General features: G+C 35.7%; 1 protein-coding gene and 3 non-coding genes across 4 annotated transcripts; all 4 read right to left on the bottom strand.

Moving 5' to 3' along the window:
- Positions 1-593: 593 nt before the first annotated feature.
- LOC129274665 (2-hydroxyacyl-CoA lyase 1-like) lies at positions 594-10657 on the bottom strand. The gene is made up of 9 exons (XM_064108435.1): positions 10489-10657; positions 8555-8659; positions 7169-7209; positions 6337-6417; positions 5618-5690; positions 4933-5010; positions 4050-4144; positions 3287-3399; positions 594-1666 (listed from the first exon to the last, which is right to left on the bottom strand). Exons 1-9 carry the CDS (start codon positions 10543-10545, stop codon positions 1527-1529), a joined length of 783 nt encoding a protein of 260 aa, XP_063964505.1. The 5' UTR covers positions 10546-10657; the 3' UTR covers positions 594-1526.
- A 1197-nt stretch (positions 10658-11854) lies between these two features.
- On the bottom strand, positions 11855-11960 carry TRNAI-UAU (transfer RNA isoleucine (anticodon UAU)). The gene is made up of 2 exons: positions 11923-11960; positions 11855-11890 (listed from the first exon to the last, which is right to left on the bottom strand). It is a non-coding gene; the product is annotated as a tRNA-Ile (tRNA).
- Positions 11961-19214: 7254 nt separating this feature from the next.
- TRNAI-UAU (transfer RNA isoleucine (anticodon UAU)) lies at positions 19215-19320 on the bottom strand. Its single transcript has 2 exons — positions 19283-19320; positions 19215-19250 (listed from the first exon to the last, which is right to left on the bottom strand). It is a non-coding gene; the product is annotated as a tRNA-Ile (tRNA).
- A 2174-nt stretch (positions 19321-21494) lies between these two features.
- On the bottom strand, positions 21495-21600 carry TRNAI-UAU (transfer RNA isoleucine (anticodon UAU)). The gene is made up of 2 exons: positions 21563-21600; positions 21495-21530 (listed from the first exon to the last, which is right to left on the bottom strand). It is a non-coding gene; the product is annotated as a tRNA-Ile (tRNA).
- Positions 21601-22026: the final 426 nt, after the last annotated feature.

The raw sequence follows: 22026 nt of genomic DNA, 5'->3' as shown, positions 1-22026 counted from the left end.
TTAAAGGACAAGTCCACCCCAATAAAAAGTTGATTGAATAAAAAGAGAAAAATCCAACAAGCATAACACCAAAATTTCATCAAAATCTGATGTAAAATAAGAAAGTTATGACATTTTAAAGTTTCGCTTAATTTCACAAAACAGTTATATGCACATCCTGGTTGGTATGCAAATGAGAAGACTGATGACGTCATCCACTCACTATTTCTTTTGTTTTTTATTGTTTGAATTATACAATATTTCAATTTTTACAGATTTGACAATAAGGACCAACTTGACTTAACCATAAACTGTTAAAATAATGGTAATTCCACATGTTCTGGGTGTAATAAAATTTTGTTTCACATGACAATGGGGAGAAAATTAGAATCTTTCATATTTCATATAATAAAATACAAAAGAAATAGTGAGTGGGTGACGTCATCAGTCTGCCAATTTGCATACCGTCCAGGATGTGTATATATCTGTGTTTGTGAAATTAAGCAATAGTTTAAAATGTCATAACTTTCTTATTTTACATCCGATTTTGATGAAATTTTCAGTGTTTTGCTTGTTGGATTTTTCTCCTTTTATTCAAATTTTGAACCTTTCTTAAATTTGTGGAAGTGGTTTATGGTACATTATGTATAAGTCCTAGAAAGGATTAAGAAAAGTGGAGATGTAGAAGTGAAATGGAGAGGTGAGAAAGTGGAGGTTAGAGAATAGTATCTTTTAGAGAGGATTGAAGTCCTAAAGTGACTAAATGGACTTTAATCTACAGAGAAGAGAAGCTTAGGAAGTTCGCAAGATGAGAGGCTTGAGAAGTTGGAGAGATGAAAGAGCCTTGAGTAGTTTAGAGAAGTCTGGCCGAGTCTCTGTGTGTAGAGCTGTATAGCAGGAGCAAGAGAGACGACTCTCTCCTGCTCCAGAACTCACTCGCTGAGTCAATCCAGCCTTCTCTCATTAGAGACGCCCCCTTTTCATCTGACCAGCCACCTCAAACTCAAGTACTCTTCTCAAAATATGATCAACATCCCCCTCTACACATGCCCATACATACATACTCTGTTCATCTTTGTCATTTGATCCATCATCTCTCCCAAACCCAACATCTGGGCAATTTCATTAAATATGTACGTCCGACCCCCAATATGTGGGACCTTCATGAAATTTTTTGTCTCTGATCTTTTGTTCTTTCGACAGTCTGTAATGTTCTCTAATTGACCATGACTTGGTCAGTTTATGAAGTGAAGTAAGACTTGAGAAAAATGGGTGTCGGACGTACAAACAGGTTGATCATTTTATGGAATTGCCCATCTGCATCAAAACCTCAGTCTTCTTCATATCCATCAGCCCCACATTACACATCACTCTCACCATTGCTCTCTCAGTCCTCAAATTCCCCATCTCATTTTCAATTAAAGACCATGTTTCGCTTCCATACAAATTGCTGATCTCATGCAAATCCTACACAAGTGGGGACATTCATTATCATCATTATCAGTCAAATAAATCGTTCTTGGTGTTCAAAAATTAAGAGCATGGACTTACCTTGAGCGAGCTGCTATAACACACTGCTTATGATCATCAGGCATAACACCTTTACCCATGGGTGTAGGGAGGAATGGAAGACCGGTTTGCTCCAAGAAAGCTCGCACCTCTTCCTCTGCACAGGCATATGCTGCTCCTGAAATATACATTCATTTGTTTTACATGCTTTTATACATCTTGCAAATCCCAAACTAACTTGAATCAAATTTTGAAGAGCTTAACCCTAAAATGGCCGGGGGGGGGGGTTGAATCAACCCCCCCCTCAACATTTTCTGCGATCATTCCGCCGCACGAAATTTTTTGACCGCGCCACTCGCAGAGTTTATACTTTTAAGTCTCGCGCATCTTTTGAGACCAAATTTACGACGCCAGGGTACGCGGTTCCGAAATTACGCAACATTTTGTAAGTGCATGTCAGACCAAAAATTGTTCCAAAACGTGATTTTTGTGTACAAAGTCAATGCAAATTGAGTTTTCTCATCTTATTCATAAAGATATGATTATTTTTACTTTAAACAGCTGAAAGCGATTGGTTTGAGCATAATTATGCTTCAAAAAGGTTGTGCAATAAATCTGGTGAAAAAAAACAAAGAAAAACATAAGGTTGAAAAACAAGGAAATACATAAGAAATTCATAAAACAATAAAATACATAAGAAATTGATTTCCAAACCGAAATTTTTTTCAATTGCCATTGTTAAGAATGCTACAAAGAATATTTTAACCAAAAATTAGCATTCTAGGAGCTTTATTTAGTGAATTAGAGCAAAAAGTATGATTTATGCATAAATTAGCATAATTAATTCATATAAAATAAAATCTCATTATTTTGGAAAATTTTACCATACAGCCTTGTAGATTACATCGCACACTACCAGCGTGCAAATTTTTGCGGCGCTTGCGCGATCGGCGGCCGAGATCTCAGGGGGGGGGTTGAATCAACCCCCCCCCCCCCGGCCACAGAACAGCCAAAAAAGCCCGGCCTAGTTAGGGTTAAGGAAATTATTTATTTTCTAGGAAAGTAGATTTGAATATTCTTGCACCAACATTTAATTCAGAGTATATACATATAGTTACTGCATTATTATATTTATTATTATCATTATTATTAATCAGCAATTCAGCATATAAAAGAAAACAAGTACTTTTTTTATTGCTGTACTCCACTGGAAACTTTATACATGTAAGTGCAGGGCTTAAACGAAGACAAGGCCATGGTCATAGGTCCCTATCTATTGGCCTGGGATAGGCCTACAGGTTTTGTGCCAATTCTATTTTTTCAATTTTTGCTGAAATATAAAAATGTTTCATCTAGCAAGATGACCTTGCCCTAAAAATACTGAAATTTAAGGCCTGGGCCCCGCAACACAAAGATCAGCGATTAATCGCTAATTTTAAAGAACAATTCTGATTGGTTCCTCATCAGTCTACTGAGCAAAATGTGAATGCAACGATGATCTTGATAGGCCATTTCATTTAGCAAATAATTGCTTATTTTTGTGTTATGGGGACCCGATTGTAAACAATAAAATGAACAAGGTTCAAGAGGAACATTTAAGTTGTATATTGGCCAATTATCTCTTTATTTCTATGTATAATTAATTTTTCATAATGGTGTTTTCCCTTTCAGTTTCTTTGTTGTTCTTTTACTGATATATCTTGTACTTACATTCTTTTTTTTTCCTTCTTTCTTAGCGTTTAGAAACTTTCGTATAAAGCGCTTTATGAATGTTGTATATTATTATTATTATTAATACCTTTTCCTACAATCACCAAAGGATTCTTAGCCTGTGAGAGAGCTTCCAGAGCTCTAGTGACTTGTGAAGCCTCAGCAAATGTCTTGGGTGGAGGTCCTACTTTAGGGAAAAACCTGGAGAAATCACAAAACATATGATTCAAATCAAAATAGGCATTAGCTTTCATGGACAGTGGATTATTCTTTGCAGACCCCAGACATTAGGAAAAGCACTGGAAATACCGGTAATACAGATTTCTTTGAGGGGTAAAGCAAACTTGAAGTACCAGTGAGAGATTCTCCGGCCAAGCTCAACATTACAAAAAACAAGAGATAGTGGCCATCATTTAAAAAACATTTTGTGGAGCAGCATAGCTCATTATATGACCTCTTTTTTTTTTTACATCACAGAATGTTACTGACTACAAAATATTTACTTGCCATAAAAAAATGTTACACAGCATTAAGGATGTGGACCTTTTTGGTGTACCATATATTTTGCACACTTTCCCTTATGGGCCCCATAGCATTATTGGAGTACCCCAAATGAAGTAGTCTACAATACATATGGTGGTATTCTCTTGTTTTCTCCTGGTTAAGATTATTTAAATCTTTCAAATAATTCTATAAACACAGCAATAATTCAAATAGCTCTGACATCAAAATAATTGTGACTGATTCACAGAACTAACCTGTCCTGACATTACCTTTTTCCACCGTTCTATTCACCATATCACCATTGATATCAAGATAACATAATTGTGACTGATTCACAGAAAACTAACCTGACGTTACTCTCTTCCACCGTTCTATTCACCATATCACCATTGATATCAAGATAGCATGCTCCTGGTCTTCCGTGGGTGCTGATACGAACCGCCTGTAAGATCAAGGGAGTATTTCACAAAACATATTGGCCTGAATTCACAAAGGTGGTTTTGAAAACCAACGGTTGAGTCCATGGTTTATGCAGATTTCCTGTATAAATTATGCTTATTATACGCGTATATTTAAAAAAAAAAGCGCTGATGCACGCTTTTGTCACAGTGTGCCAAATTGACGCCTGTTGCCGTGGATATCCACGCTTCTTTATTCATGAGTCCACTGTTTTGAATTAATGAGTCCACTCATGAATAAATAGCGTATCTAACCATGGTAACAGGTGTCAATTTGGCGCACTGTGACAAAAGCGCGCACCAGCATTGGACATTTGTTATCCACGCGCCCGATACGGGCCATTGTCACTGATTTGTACGATTAACTGTCATAAGCTACAGTAAACTTTGCATTCGAATGGCTCAGAACAATTTAGTCATTGAAAATCAGTCAAGATACTTAATGAAAACACTCCCAAAGATGACAAAGAAATGTCAAAGGTCAAAGTCATATTTCATAGACCTGTTATTTCTTGTTCTCTCTCATACAGTCTTAGGTAGCAAGCCCTTGATCATTGGATATATATTTGGTTCAGAATTCAATTATTAGCCTAGATTTTCTTAATCTACAAATCTACCAATATTTCTTGGAAATATGGCAACAAGGCACTTCCAGATTGTTAACTCAGCATAATACCCACATGTTTATTCCATTTTCAATATTTTGGACAAATCTATAGCTCATGAATGTTAAAAAAAAGAATACCTAAAGCAGTTTCTTCTGAAACCTCACCTTTTCTACGAAGAATGGAATATGCTCTATTGATGGTGGTCTTGCAGAAAACTTGGTATACAACCTTGCACTTTCAACCTATAAAATGAACAAATGAATACAAAAAAAAATCATCAAATATGGGCAATATTGCACTTCTTATATCAGATGTGGATGCTGATTAACCTGATAGAATATCTCCATGTTCTATTAAAAACCTGGCCAAAGGAGGGGGCTTTGACATCTATGCCCACCCCTTATACTCGAAATAAAAGGAGGGTGGAGAGGCAAGTTAGTGTTATTTGGTAAATGATACCGTAACCTGGGCTTAGTAAGAAAATGGGGATCGCAACTCAACCCCCACCCTCAGTCCACCAGTGACATAGGCTCGTATTCTGAAGTCGGGTTTAACTTAAACTCAGGTTTAGAGTTGTGGTTTAAGTATGGATAGCCAATTGTTACATAAATCACTAATGGTAGAGATATTATATTTCAGCTCATTTGGCTCTCAAATCATTCATAATTGTCTAGGAAGTATAAATAGATTGTCTTCACCATTGATGAATCAGGAAAGAGCACAATAAACATAAGACACATACAACTTAAACAATTTTGACACTTTTGGCTTCCCATAATTTTAGCACGGAGTTTAGACCATGGTCTAAGTTAAACCTGACTTTAGAATACGGGCCATAGAATCATTTACCTGAGGCCATTCCTGAAATGCACCTGTTCCTTCTTGGTCTTCATCACTTGATCCTCCTATTACAATGACAGGCCTGCATTTAAGAAGGGTGCAAAGTAAAACTTAATTTCCTTTTTTTTTATTCCTCCGTAAGTATATGTCACCATTCCGATTCATTACTAGATTATATGAATGTGTGTACTCTAACACGGTTGTGTAGAGGATATCCAATCAAACTGTGTTTTCTTGCATAAATTTTGAGATTTTACATGAATGTTAGTTTTGGTGCCAAGTGAGAATGAAAAAAACATCTGCATATTTTATTTCTTATTTTGTTATAAATATAAAAACACTTTTCAAGCCAGAATGGCCAGATTTTTTTTTCAGGAAACGATTTTTGTCTAGTTTTCTGATGTTCAGTTTCTGCATATTTATGATAAGTGTCCAAGGAGAATTGGGGATTTGAAACTGTCATCTACATCTTGCCAAGCACTAATCTACTAAAGGAATACTAATAGTCCATGGCTTAGTCAGATACTAGAAAAATATACCTAGGCTCCCCTGTTTTGGTTCTGACCTGCGTTCATGTACTGCAATCGACGTAACATTAATAGGAGGTATTTCATACAAAGATACCTTACTTTAAAATTTCTATTATTGTCATTGTTAGGTCTCTCCTTTTGGAAGGGATTTTCCCCTTTTTTATTCATATCTTGTACACACACAGGCACTAAACTCACCAAGCATTGATAGTTGCATTAGCCAATCCACCAAGAGTGTGAAGCATCCCAGGTCCAGATACAACTAACACAACTCCTGGTCTAAGAAAAAAAAGAGTAACAGAAAATTTCAATTTGTCTTTCCACTCTTGTTTTTCTTTGAAATTGACAATGAATTAAAATATCTTAATATTGGTAAAATATACATACTGAAATTGATTCAAAATTAACATTTGCATAAAAATTAGCTAGTTATTTATGTTATCTGGGCAGTCTTATAAAGAGATACAATTAATCTGATCAACTTAAACTATATGGAAATCCAACAATGTCACAATTTTATCTCTAGGAAATTTGCATGATGTCCTTTGTAAACAAAGAAGTGCACACTTGAATTTTCAAGAAAACGATGAATGTTTGATTATACATCACATCTAACAAATATTTTAAACAAACATGCATTTTACATGTTGATGTTGCTGGCTTTCCATAGTTGTGATTGATCAGATCAATTGTAACTCCTTGTAAGACAGGGGTCAGATATCATATTTACATGTAATGATGATAATTTAAAAGGGGTTTTAAAGGATTTTAATAATATTTCCAGTATTTAATGAAAGGGTCTATTAATTCAAGGAATTCCTTGAATGCTCGTGCACCAGATCAGGGTAGCCATACTAAAGCTGGGGTAATAGTATGCAGCACTTAGAAACATTTGTATTAAGCGCTATATATATGTTGCATATTATTATTATACTTAGTAGTACAAGACCATGATCCGTATCAATGACCTTCAAAGTTCACATTAAGATATTTAAAGGAAACAAAATGAACTATGATTCATTCAACTTACCTTCCTGTCAGATATCCAATAGCTTGAGCAGCATAACAGGCCTGTAAGAAACAAAAATAAACAAAAAAAATTGGAAGTAGAACTATACCATTGAGGTTGGGATGCGTACTTCTCAGCTGAGAGCCTGATATAATACATATGTAGTCACAGTTGACTGAGCAAATTGTATAGTGTTATAAGGGCTTAAAGGAGAATGAAACTCTTGGAGCAAGTTAGCTTTTGTGAAAGCAGAAAAATCAAAGAATAAGATCAACAAAAGTTTGAGTAAAATAGGACTAGCAATAGAAGAGTTATGAGCATTTGAATGTCGAGATCACTAATGCTATGGAGATCCTCCCATTGGCAATGCGACCAAGATCAATGATGTCACAGATGAACAACTCTCCCCTTTTGGACGCTGAAAATATACCCCAAAACATCTCTTTTTGCTCATTCTAATCATATGACAAACGATTCATCAATGATATAATGTTGTGAAACCTCTGTACTTGTCCTCTCATAAAGAGAACACCTCACCTTGTGATAGACTCTATAAAAGTGAGAATATAAGTGAAATAAGTACTAAAGTAATGAGGGAGTTGTACGTGTGTGACATCACAGATCTTGGCCGCATTGCCAATTGGAAGGATCTACATGGCATTAGTGATCTCAATATTCAAATGCTCATAACTTTCTTATTATTCATTCAATCTTCCTCAAACTTTCAACAATATGTTTCTTTGATTTTTCTCTTTGATATGGATTCAGCTGGTTTCAAGGATTTCATTCTCCTTTAATTATTTCATCATGCAACATCTATCAAAGCTCTTACGAGGAGGGCTTTCATTTCTACAATTTTCTGGGAGACATTTTAATTCATTGAATAGGCCATACAGTGTATAGCATTTTACTTTGAGAATATTAGGCCTACATAAAACCATGCTGCCGTTACATTGTAGTTTAAAATGAAATCAAACTTCACAAATGATTTATTTTGAATGAAGCTGTATGTACTATTAAACTCCCAACCAAAATTGCATGTCAAACTTTGGACAGCGAGAGCTCTAGCTCATTCCTCATTGATCAATGCAACCTGAATGGCCACAATAACACCATTGGATATACATCCATTCAAAGAGGGTTTGGATTAATCAAAGCCACCAATGCCTTGGCCTTGAATACCTATTCATTGCCCAAAAGGCCCTCTGATTTTCAAATTATCTGTGTTAAAAATTTCTTTCTTTCTTTTTGCAGTTACATGTCCAGCTAAAAATATTAGAATGTTGGAATACAACTTGAATTCTATATTCACTGCTTGTCCATTCCTCATGGCTATAAACTTGAGCCCTGCAACCTGCATTGCCTACAATATTAGAATGTAAGAATACAATTGAACTATATACTCACAGCTTGCTCATTCCTCATAGCTATAAACTTGAGCCCTGCAACCTGCATTGCCACACCCACCTCGATGACTGGATACCCAACGATTCCAAATACATACTCCACACCCTGGATGGTGACATAAAGAAACATGCAAAATCAAGAGCTGACTCTGTCTCAAAAAGTTTATAATTATTAATTTTACTACTGGATGAATATGAGGACTTATGCTATCCTTGAGAAGTCTAATTTTCAAGCTGGACACAAGAATATGAACCTCAATAAAGATGTAACCTCCTCCCTCCCTTTAAAAAACATTTACCCTGAATCATTATTTGGAAAGAGTTCCATATGCACCCCCCACCAAAAATAACAAAAGATTGTTGAGACTTCCGGTTCGTTCACTTCAGATTTTCTATAATTTCTTTACTGTTGCTTACCTTAGTTGGGACTCGAACTCACCTCGTTTTATCTGCAGTCAAGACCTTTCCCGCTATGCTAGCGAGAAGCGCTGATACCGGAAGGGATATTTTAACGATTATCAGCCAATAGTTTGACTAGTCTTGACTCACAGACCCTTTACTGACTAAATAAACCTATGTCTATGGACAATTACATGCACTAGATCCTGCTCGAAATTTGACGGAATAAAGCCATATTTTGGTAAGTATTTCCACTCCCCCATCATATATGTTCTGTATTAGGGCTAGATATATTATTCTGAACCTTCTCCATATTTTTATTTTCAATTTTAGTGGGGGTGCATATGGAATTCTTACCCATTATTTTAGCAAAGTATTTTGGTAAAGGTATTCCTACACTCTTAACTTTTTTGCAAAAATTAGTTTGATCTGCATTTGTCAAACATGAATGGGGATGCAATGTCTGTAGCCAAAATATCCCAATATAAAGTGACATTAACGGGAAATATGAAACTAGGTTTATTCAAATTTTTCTACCATTCTTCTGTGTGTGGCCACCCTGTCTCCGGTGCGCGGTAAGATGTACAATTCCTATGGCGCTCCCGCAAGCTCCGTGAAGCCACTGCAATTCACCTCTAAACGGCGCGCGAACGCTGCCAAGTGCGCAGTTCCATTGCAAACGCATGTGATAATAGCAAGCGTACACGCAACAACAACACTTAGGGCACTACATTTTGAGGTGTTTTTTTTTTTTTTCATGTTTTTTATTATTTTTTCGATCTTAGACTTAGCACTGACTTCTGGAAAAAAAATGGCGGCCGACATCGGCTCGCAAAAGTGCCAGTTTTTAGTGAGGATATGTTTTCAAAATCTTCGAACATCTGGACAACCATGAAAAATCAAGTTTTTTAGACCCCTTGTTTCTTAACTACGATGTTAAGAAGTACTGATGGTGATATTTTTTACGGGATATATGGTGATTTATTTTAGGTAAGAAAATTTCACTTTTGATTCGAGATTTTGCCCATGTCGGCGGATGATTTTGTAGTGTGGGAGTGAGTTAGTGAATGTGTACACTGTAGTGTACATGTCTAGAGTGTGTTGATGAATTCAGTGGAATATTGCAGAATATTGCGGCCATTCAGCAGACTCTGCTGAACGGCCGCACAATAACTTGCACAACAGAGTCAGACGCAGTTCCTAGGCTATGGCTAAACTATGGCAAATGTAGTAGAAATAGAATTAAATAATGAATATCTAGAATCTATCTAGATCTCCATGTTTCCAACCATGCCAACACGCATTCCAAGAAATGGCCCTAAAGAAGGTAAACCGATATCCGATCCCAATAATTTCCATCACTCTTTTCACATTAGCATTCCGACCCCACACGACATCGCAATACCATTCATTTTACACACAAACTTTTGTCTGCATCATGAACATTGCCAATTCACAGACTAAAAATAAATTCATCGTCAAGATATTTTAATCTTTGACTTAACCTTTTAAAAAGCATACATAATATTAAATTACCTGGTCGACTAAAGCACGGGAAAGAACTGCTGCACCATCTATTGAGTCACCAGCCATGTTTAAATGTTAAATCTGAAAAATACGAGGTCTACGAGATCGCGAGATCTAATAGTACGTTAAAGAAATATTGATGGGCGTTTGTTTGTTTACCATGAACATTACGCGTTCCATACACCAAACACACTTTATCGCATGCCAAAGTAGTGTATTGGCGTACATGATTATTTCGGATAAAAATGATGAAAAAAAAATGTGAAAAAATACATAATGTAGACAAATAAAAGAAAAGAAATGGGAAGAGGTATAAAGAAATTCAAATTAAGTCTCAACTTTCCTTTAAATGTCGAGTCCACCCCAGAAAAATGTTTGTTTGAATCAATAGAGAAAAATCAATAACGCAAAATCGGATGTAAATAAGAAAGTTATGACATTTTAAAGTTTCGTTTATTTTTCACAAAATAGTTATGTGCACAATTTAGTCATATGCAAATGAGAGAATCGATGATGTCCCTCACTCACTGTTTCTTTTGTTTTTTATTAATTGTTTCACAGTTATACAATATTTCAGTTTTTATATGCAGATTTGACAAAAGAAGACCAAATTAATTGACTGAACCATAAAATGTTAAATGGTAATTCCACATGTTCAGAGCAAAATAAAACTTCGTTCAATGAGGAGAAAATTAGAATATTTCATATTTTTCATATAATAAAATACAAAAGAAATAGTGATGTCATCAGTTCTGCATAGGGCCTACCGACCGACGCGGGAGTGCATGCATAGTTCGCGAAATGAAGCGAAACTTGACTTTAACATGTCATAACTTTCTTATTCCGATTTTGATGAAATTTTCAGTAGTGTTTTGCTTAATTGTTGGATTTTTCTCTTTTTAATCAAATCCACATTTTGTTGGGGTGGACTTGTCCTTTAAACAATTTCGAATGGGCTGGGTTGAATGAATATGCCTCATAGCTCGTGACATGTAAAATATACTATAACTTTAAAAAGTCATTATATTTTCATTTAAGCATAACTATATAGGCTGGCATATATAGGGCCTATTTTATAGACCTACATATGAAATATGAAAAAACCGTGATTTAAAAAAAATAATTTTACTAATTTTTAAGTACCGGTAATGCATATGCAACCCGCTAAATAGCATTATTTACGTAAAACTAATTTTTCTCGTTGGAAGCTGAGTTTTTAATGCCGCGGAATTGAGATTATGCCTGATCATGGGGTTAAGTATATGGGGTCAAGTATAAATTATGGTTAATCAAATTAACAGCCACAATTAGGTGGGGGAGTTTTGTACATTCCATTGTCACTAATGGCGGTTTTCCTTACAAAAACAAACCAATATTCCCCAGGTGAGGCTCGAACTCACAACCTCCGCATTGCTATATAGCCAGACGGTGCTGGGTACTGTCTATAAGTACAGCGCGCTAACCTATTGCGCCACTGGGGATGGTTGACTATTTCTGTGGAAATAAGAATAATAACGGTGGCGTTTTTCGCGGGTGGGGGATTACTCGGAACCGGCCCACGTTCCTCAACCAAGACAACAACAACAAAAAGATAAGAAAAAAAAGTAAAGAAAAGCTAGGTGTGAGATTATAATTTTTCTCCTTTTTATGTCACATCGTGAAATTAGATTTTCATTTATAAAAAGTAAAAAGTAAACGACCTCTAAAAAAAAGGTTTACCCAATCAATATTGGGTAAAAAAAAAAAAAAAAGGTTTACCCAATCAATATTGGGTAAAAAATATTTTGTAAATTTCACGCAATGTTGCGTTTAAATTTACCCTTAAAACATGCATTTTTGCCAATATGGGGGAATAGAATATACCCAGCAAACATTCACAATTAAGTGAATGTTTCTTTTAAATAAATCAATTTTCTACTTCCTTCTTACGAGTAAGTGACAGATCCTTTTTTCAAAATAGACCACTTTCAGATATGACAAAAATGTGATAATATGCTCTCTTTTGTCTGATTGGTGACAATTAACTCTCCGTTTTCAGCGAAGTGCACTTATTTGCCATGACCATACCCGATGAGTTGATGTTAATGATCGATGAAACAAAGCTTAGTGTTTTTTTTTTCTTTAGAAAGTTAGAATTTTTGATATTCTCTCAAATATGTTTCCCTTTTCCATTCATTTGCCCCCATCTCTGTCTCCATCCCTCTATCTCAAACCATGGACCTATTAATCTTCCAACAATCGTTGTATCTTTCGTCCTCCACCCCCCCCCCCTCTCTTTCTCTCTCTCTCTCTTGATGCTGCTAAAAATTAGCTATCGACGAGGATCAGTCCCATTCGGACCTGCGTAAATATCATAAACATATGAGGGAAAAGTTGTATAATAATGTACGAGAAATGAAAACAGCTATTTGACCTTATCTCAATTTCAAATCCCGTTTACTTTTATCTGATACAAACATATATGAACTTCAAAACATTTATCTAAACTTTAAAATGGTACTATCACACCAGCGCATACTTTTTGTTTGCTTGTCAAATCGTACGTGGACGAAATTACCTTAAAGTTTTTGTGAAAGTGACCTTTTTATTGAGGGGACTGTCAATTTTTTCTCGGGAAATGAGCCCCCCCCCCTTGAAAAATCATGGATCTGCCCCTGCGCTCGGTCATGACATACAGATAATTTCATTGACACTCCATACAAAAACACGTTGTAATATTGTATTTCTATCTCGTTTTTGCATTTTAATACAAGTATAAATTCTTTATCGTTTTTATTCATTTTTTTTATATTTAAGGGCTTATGCGATTTACATCCAAGATGCATCTATAATGAAAATAGAAAAGGTATTTACCTGGAAATTCTTCACCAGGAATATAGGGGAAACGATATTGTTCACACATAATAATATACAGTATTTATTTATTTTTATTTATTTATTTATTTCTGCATGTCATGACAATGTACATAGTGTGACCATCACAAAATTGATTACGTTAAATTTTACATAATACTAATGTATAATTATGATGATTAACATAACATTAACATACTGATTATAACAAGGTTGCAGACATGCAGTGGTATGACAAAATAAGCAGATGCTTGAGCTGCTGTCAGACCTTTGGATATATGAAATACATACATGAATATAAAAACAATACTGAAAAGTCAAAACTAACGATTACACAAAGAGGGGGAAAAAAAACAAAAAAACTAACAAACAAACAAAGAAAACCAAATAACAAATTATTATGTTCCACAACTATTTACAAATATTTACAAGGAGTGTGTGAGGCGTAATAATAATTGAAATTATATCAATATTTAAGTTTAAAATGTACAGTACAACAAAATTACATCTTAGAGACAAGTATGCGTTTTACCGCACTTTTGAAGGAATGCACTGATAATATATTCCTAGTACTAGTAGGTATCGAATTCCAAACATCAGGTCCATAATGTCTGATAGATTTGTGAGCCAACAGTGTGCGAGGGTTATACAAATGCATATTAGATGCTTGTCTTGTGTGGTAGGTATGGATAGCACTATTTTGTTGAAACATATTGGAAAAGCAGGTAGGTAACATTTTGGCATTAAACCGATACATAAAAAGGGAAGTTTGAAGAAAATGGACATCATCAACAGTAAGACATTGCAGCTTTATAAAGAGAGGGCGTGTATGATCACGGTAACCAACTCCAGCACAAATGCGAATTGCTTTCTTTTGCAACAAAAGAATTGGGTTTGTGACACTCGTTGATGTTGCCCATAGAATATTGCAATATGACACATAAGGTAGAATAAGAGTATTGTACAACATGTAAAGTATTTTATAAGGTACAAGGTACTTAAAGGAGAATGAAACTCTTGGAGCAAGTTAGCTTTTGTGAAAGCAGAAAAATCAAAGAATAAGATCAACAAAAGTTTGAGTAAAATAGGACTAGCAATATAAGAGTTATGAGCATTTGAATGTCGAGATCACTAATGCTATGGAGATCCTCCCATTGGCAATGCGACCAAGATCTATGATGTCACAGATGAACAACTCTCCCCTTTTGGACACTGAAAATATACCCCAAAACATCTCTTTTTGCTCATTCTAATCATATGACAAACGATTCATCAATGATATAATGTTGTGAAACCTCTGTACTTGTCCTCTCATAAAGAGAACACCTCACCTTGTGATAGACTCTATAAAAATGAGAATATAAGTGAAATATAAGTACTAAAGTAATGAGGGAGTTGTACGTGTGTGACATCACAGATCTTGGTCGCATTGCCAATGGGAGGATCTACATGGCATTAGTGATCTCAATATTCAAATGCTCATAACTTTCTTTTATTATTCATTCGATCTTCCTCAAACTTTCAACGATATGTTTCTTTGATTTTTCTCTTTGATATGGATTGAGCTGGTTTCAAGGGTTTCATTCTCCTTTAACTTTATACAGTATACCTATATTTCGAGAAATTGGTTTACTGATGTGTTTCATGTGATCATTCCAGTTAAGTTGATCATTGATATAGACCCCAAGGAACCTCGTAGATGTCTGTCTTTCAAGCAAAGCATTGTCAAGTTTCAATCTTAAATCATGGTCAGGACAGGACTTCCTGCCTTTAAAGTGTACATAATTAGTCTTTTTTACATTCAGTGATAACATATTACTTCTAAACCAATTAGATAGTTTCGGAAGTTCGATATTAATGGTGTTTTCTAAGATATCAATATCACGGTGTGATAGGAAAACACTTGTGTCATCAGCAAATAATATATAATTCAATGTGTTTGATACCAAACAAATATCATTAATATAAATCAGAAATAATAATGGACCCAATATAGAACCTTGCGGTACACCGCACCTCATAACTGATATACCAGAATTAGAATAGTTATAGCATGTGTATTGTCTTCTATTTGAAAGATAACTAGTAAACCAATTTAGGGCAACGCCCCTTACTCCATAATGTTGGAGTTTATAAAGCAGTATTGAGTGGTCAAGGGTGTCAAATGCCTTGCTCAGGTCCATAAATACACCAATAACGTGCTCACGATTAGCCAGAGAACTAGATACATAATCATAAAATTTCAACAACGCAATGTCCGTTGAGTGAGACCTGCGAAATCCAAATTGGTTGGGATTAAGAAGGTGGTTTTTGTCAAGAAAGGCAATCAATCTGTTATAAACAATTCTTTCTAGTATTTTTGAGCAACTAGGCAAAATTGAGATTGGTCTATAATTACTTATAACGGTCATGCTTTCCCTTTTATGAACAGGAATAACCTTGGCTAGTTTAAGAGAGGAAGGGAATACACCAGTTGAAATGGACAGATTACAGATATGTAGTAAAGGAGTAAGGACTGAGCCAATTATTTGTTTTAACAATGCTGAACTTATTTCATCATGCCCAGATGACCTACTATTTTTAAGAGACTTAACAATGTTTAATATCTCAAGATGATCAGCTGGCTTAAGGAATATAGATGATTCGGACCTGTCTTGTAAATATTCTTTGTAATTAACTTCTACGGGAGTTATTTTCTTCGCTTGGTCAGGCCCAATGTTCACAAAGTAGCTGTTAAATTCATTTGCAATGTCATTATCAGAAGTAAGCTCGTTATCCTTATGGACAAATTTTTGGGCAGGTTCTGACTTATTTTTCTTACATAATATATCTCTAACAACATTCCATGTCAAGGGCATGTTACCTCGAGCATTCTCAAACTGTCTAGAATAGTGCAAACTCCGTGATGACCGTATAATAGAAGTCAGCTTATTTCGATATTTTTTGTATTTTTCAACGTGCTCTTGTGAAGGTTTTTTTACACTCTTTTTGTATAAGACATTTTTTCTTTTGATTGATTGTAGTATACCTTTTGTAATCCATGGCCGTTTACCTGTACTTCTATTATTTATTCTAACAAGTGGAATAGTCTCATCCAAATGGTGATGAAAAATTTTACTAAATGATTCATAAGCCTGTTCAACATCATGACATTCCAATACATCCGACCAACTCTCTTCCTGACAAGCATCCCCGGGGGGGGGCACTCGACCAAAAAAGTGGTAGGGGTGTGCCGCGGGCGAGGCAAAAAACGGGGGCCTTGGAGCGGGCTTATTGTAAAAAGGAGGGTCCTCGGAACGGGCTTCGGAACTATAAATGTTTGTGAAAACGGGGGTCCTCGGAACGGATCTCCGTATCTCTGTGAGTGCGTATGCATCTCTATGGAACGGGCAATCGTGCATGACGCAGCTAGCGCGGCCTCCGCCGGGTGCGCTCTCGCTTAGGCGATGGTCGAAAAGCGCTCTACGGCCGCTTTTCACCAAATTGCAGCTCCTTGTAGCAAATCAATGCGACCGGAACGGCGTAACGAAAAATATGCGAAGCTTTGGAACGGATTTCTTTCTTCTTTTTTCTCGATAAGAAGGAAATGCTATGCCTTGGAGCGGCTTTCTTTGATCTTTTTCTCAAAAAGACAAAAATGTTATGCCTTGGAACGGAAATTTGAGTGTAAAAATGGGGGTCCCCTCCGCGGCACATACCCACTATGCATTATATACTGAGTGCCCCCCCCCCGGCAAGCATCCCTCAAGCTAGAAATATTGCTTTCAGTAATTTTGCGCTTTAGTATAACTTTAGCCTTATTGCATTTGTTGGAATGAATATCATAAAGCATGCAGAAGATTGGAAGATGATCAGAAATCTCACTAAAAAATAAACCTGATTGGGAATAACCTTTGGTAGTTTTCACAAAAATGTTATCAAGAAGTGTTGATGACCTGTCAGTTATTCTTGTTGGCTTATTAATCATTGCACATAGAGCATTAGAATCATGAATATTTTGGAAACGGAGAGTGTTTGCATTTTCTATCAACAGATCAATATTGAAGTCACCCATCATGCAAACTGATTTATCAGATGCATTTATATCAGTCAATAATAACTCAATACCTGTGAGAAAATTATCAATGTCAGCTTGAGGGGGTCTATACACTATACATACAATCATGTTTTTATCAGAGGGTAAGTCTATTTCAATACACAAAATTTCAGCACTTTGATTTTGGAGGGAAAGATCTTCCCTGAGTTTAAAAGAGATCTTGTTAGACACATAAAAGAGAACACCCCCACCCCGGCCAATTGATCTATCTTTCCTTACTATCTGGTAACCATCAACCAGAAATAATGGTGGTGATTGAGCACTCAACCACGTCTCGGTAACACCTATTATATAGAGCAATTAAATTTTAGAGATGATAGCAACATATTTAGGTTTTCAAAACTTTTAGACAGACTTCTTGCATTGCAGTGCAAGAAGCTTAAGTAATGAGATTGTTGCTTCCCAGCAGGTGGGTTAAACTCATTCGGAATATAGTACCTACAGTCAATATCTTGCTGTAAATGATAATCATCCAATATCATTTAAACATGAAAATAGTAGTAAACACCTCACACTGAATAGGCTTAGCAATGCTATTGAAATCAAGTACAGACATGATATAACAAAAGACATAAATTGAAAACAAGAAAAACTGTCTACTTATTAACATATATACAACTAAGTTTAGAGTGAAGAACATGGCAAATAATAGACACGAGGCCATGCCCACTCCTGCAACAAAGTTCAGTTACTACAGGAAAAAAATAAATGAAAAAGAGGAAGATCACGGCAACCTCTCCTGTGACAAGTATCAATAAAGCTGTATGTGTGTGTGTGTGTGTGAGAGAGAGAGAGAGAGAGAGGGGGAGGGAGGGAGAGAGAGGGGGAGTTGGAGAGAGGGGGTTGGAGAGTTTCTCTGATCAGGACAATGGTTCATTTCTTTTGCTGGTTTTTCTTAGAAGATGATAATGGGCTCAAAATCTGCTGTGTGGTTTTAGTCCCATGGGTAAATAAATCATCCTCTCCAAAATGTCCAAGGCAAAGTGATTCAGAACAGGCATAACTAAAGGTTTAAAGCTGCACTACATGTACGATAAATTCAACAAATTAATAAACTATTGTACACATTACAGAATAAGAAACCAACATATTGTACTTGGAGATACATCATGGCTAATGAGTATATAGCGAATTGGAAAGAGACGGAGCAAGAGGGGGGGGGGGGGTGTAGAGAAATGTAGAGAAAACGGGGGAAAGTGACAATAAGGAAGAGATTTCAGGGTTTTTTTTAAACAAAATTGTGGCACCCTCGCATGTCCAGTAAAGCTCAAAATTTGAGCTTGCATCAAATGTTTAGTTATAAAACCTAGGCCTGATGGTAATGGTTCCAAACGGTCCCTAAATGTCAATTTTTTTTCAGTTTGACATAAAAAAAATTGTTCAATTCGTGCTTTACACTCGCAAAGATACCCATGACATGATCCAGTTGTAAAAAGTCATTATATTTTCATTTAAGCATAACTTGGCTGGCATATATAGGGCCTATTTTATAGACCTACATATGAAATATGAAAAACCGGTGATTAAAAAAAATAATTTTACTTAGTTTTATCAAGAAGTACCGTAATGCATATGCAACCTAAATAGCAATACGTATAAAACTAATTTTTCTCGTTGGAAGTTGAGTTTTTAATGCCGCGGAATTGAGATTATGCCTGATCATGGGGTTAAGTTCAAATACTGTATATGGTAAATACAAATTAACAGCCACAATTAGGTGGGGGAGTTTTGTTCATTCCAGTGTATGTGTTACTTATGGCGGTTTCCCTTACAAAACAAACCAATATTCCCCAGGTGAGGCTCGAACTCACAACCTCCGCATCGCTATATAGCCAGACGGTGCTGGGTACTGTCTATAAGTACAGCGCGCTAACCTATTGCGCCACTGGGGATGGTTGACTATTTGTGTGGAAATAAGAATAAAAACCAATAACGGTGGCGTTTTTCACGGGTGGGGGATTACTGGAACTCAACGTTCCTCAACCAAGACAACAACAAAAAAAGATAAGAAAAAAAGTGAAGAAAAGCTAGGGGTGAGATTATAATTTTTCTCATTTTTATGTCACATCGTGAAATTAGATTTTCATTTATAAAAAGTAAAAAGGAAACGACCTCTAAAAAAAAGGTTTACCCAATCAATATTGGGTAAAAAAATACCAAATATTTTGTAAATTTCACGCAATGTTGCGTTTAAATTTACCCTTAAAACATGCATTTTCCCAATATGGGGGAATAGAATATACCTAGCAAACATTCACAATTAAGTGAATGTTTCTTTTAAATAAATCAATTTTCTACTTCCTTCTTTTGAGTAAGTGACAGATCCTTTTTTCAAAATAAACCACTTTCAGATATGACAAAAATGTGATAATTATGCTCTCTTTTGTCTGATTGGTGACAATTAACTTTCCGTTTTCAGAGAAGTGCGCTATATACCACTTGCCATGACCATACCCGATAATTTAATTGATGTTAATGATCGATGAAACAAAGCTTAGTGGGTTTTTTTTTCTTTAGAAAGTTAGAATTTTTGATATTCTCTAAAATATGTTTCCCTTTTCCATTCATTTGCCCCCATCTCTTCCTCCATCTCTCCCTCTCAAACCACAATCTTCCAACAATCTTTGTATCTTTCGTCCTCCATGACCTCCCCCCCCCCCTCCTCCCGCTCTCTCTCTCTCTCTCTCTCTTGTTGCTGCTAAAAAGAAGCTATCGACCTGGGTCAGTCCCATTCGGACCTGTGTAAATATCATAAACATATGAGGGAAAAGTTGAATATAATGTACGAGAAATGAAAACAGCTATTTGACCTTATCTCAATTTCAAATCCCGTTTACTTTTATCTGATACAAACATATATGAACTTCAAAACATTTATCTAAACTTTAAAATAGTACTATTACACCAGCACATACTTTTTTGCTTGTCAAATCGTACGTGGACGAAATTACCATAAAATTTTGGTGAAAGTGACCTTTTTATTGGGGGGGGGGCTGTCAATTTTTCTCGGGAAATGAGGCCCCCCCCCCCCTTGGAAAATCATGGATCCGCCCCTGCGCTCGGTCATGACATACAGATAATTTCATTGACACTCCATTAAAAAAACACGTTGTAATATAATATTTCTATCTCGTTTTTGCATTTTAATATAAGTATAAATTCTTTATCGTTTTTATTCATTTTTTTTTTATATTTAAGGGCTTATGCGATTTACATCCAAGATGCATCTATAATGAAAATAGAAAAGGTATTTACCTGGAAATTCTTCACCAGGAATATAGGGGAAACGATATTGTTCACACATAATAATATATAGGTACGATAAATTCAACAAATTAATAAACTATTGTACACATTACAGAATAAGAAACCAACATATTGTACTTGGAGATACATCATGGCTAATGAGTATATAGCGAATTGGAAAGAGACGGAGCAAGAGGGGGGGGGGGGTGTAGAGAAATGTAGAGAAAACGGGGGAAAGTGACAATAAGGAAGAGATTTCAGGGTTTTTTTAAACAAAATTGTGGCACCCTCGCATGTCCAGTAAAGCTCAAAATTTGAGCTTGCATCAAATGTTTAGTTATAAAACCTAGGCCTGATGGTAATGGTTTCAAACGGTCCCTAAATGTCAAATTTTTTTCAGTTTGACATAATAAAATTGTTCATCTCGTGCTTTACACTCGCAAAGATACCCATGACATGATCCAGTTGTAAAAAGTCAATATATTTTCATTTAAACATAACTTGGCTGGCATATATAGGGCCTATTTTATAGACCTACATATGAAATATGAAAAACCGGTGATTTAAAAAAATAATTTTACTTAGTTTTATCAAGAAGTACCGGTAATGCATATGCAACCTAAATAGCAATACGTATAAAACTAATTTTTCTCGTTGGAAGTTGAGTTTTTAATGCCGCGGAATTGAGATTATGCCTGATCATGGGGTTAAGTTCAAATACTGTATATGGTAAATACAAATTAACAGCCACAATTAGGTGGGGGAGTTTTGTTCATTCCAGTGTCACTTATGGCGGTTTCCCTTACAAAACAAACCAATATTCCCCAGGTGAGGCTCGAACTCACAACCTCCGCATCGCTATATAGCCAGACGGTGCTGGGTACTGTCTATAAGTACAGCGCGCTAACCTATTGCGCCACTGGGGATGGTTGACTATTTGTGTGGAAATAAGAATAAAAAACCAATAACGGTGGCGTTTTTCACGGGTGGGGGATTACTGGAACTCAACGTTCCTCAACCAAGACAACAACAAAAAAAGATAAGAAAAAAAGTGAAGAAAAGCTAGGGGTGAGATTATAATTTTTCTCATTTTTATGTCACATCGTGAAATTAGATTTTCATTTATAAAAAGTAAAAAGGAAACGACCTCTAAAAAAAAGGTTTACCCAATCAATATTGGGTAAAAAAATACCAAATATTTTGTAAATTTCACGCAATGTTGCGTTTAAATTTACCCTTAAAACATGCATTTTCCCAATATGGGGGAATAGAATATACCCAGCAAACATTCACAATTAAGTGAATGTTTCTTTTAAATAAATCAATTTTCTACTTCCTTCTTTTGAGTAAGT

Source organism: Lytechinus pictus, chromosome 13 (genome assembly GCF_037042905.1).
Source record: "Lytechinus pictus isolate F3 Inbred chromosome 13, Lp3.0, whole genome shotgun sequence".
NCBI lineage: Eukaryota > Metazoa > Echinodermata > Echinoidea > Temnopleuroida > Toxopneustidae > Lytechinus > Lytechinus pictus.
This window is presented reverse-complemented; position numbering and strand designations above follow the sequence as displayed.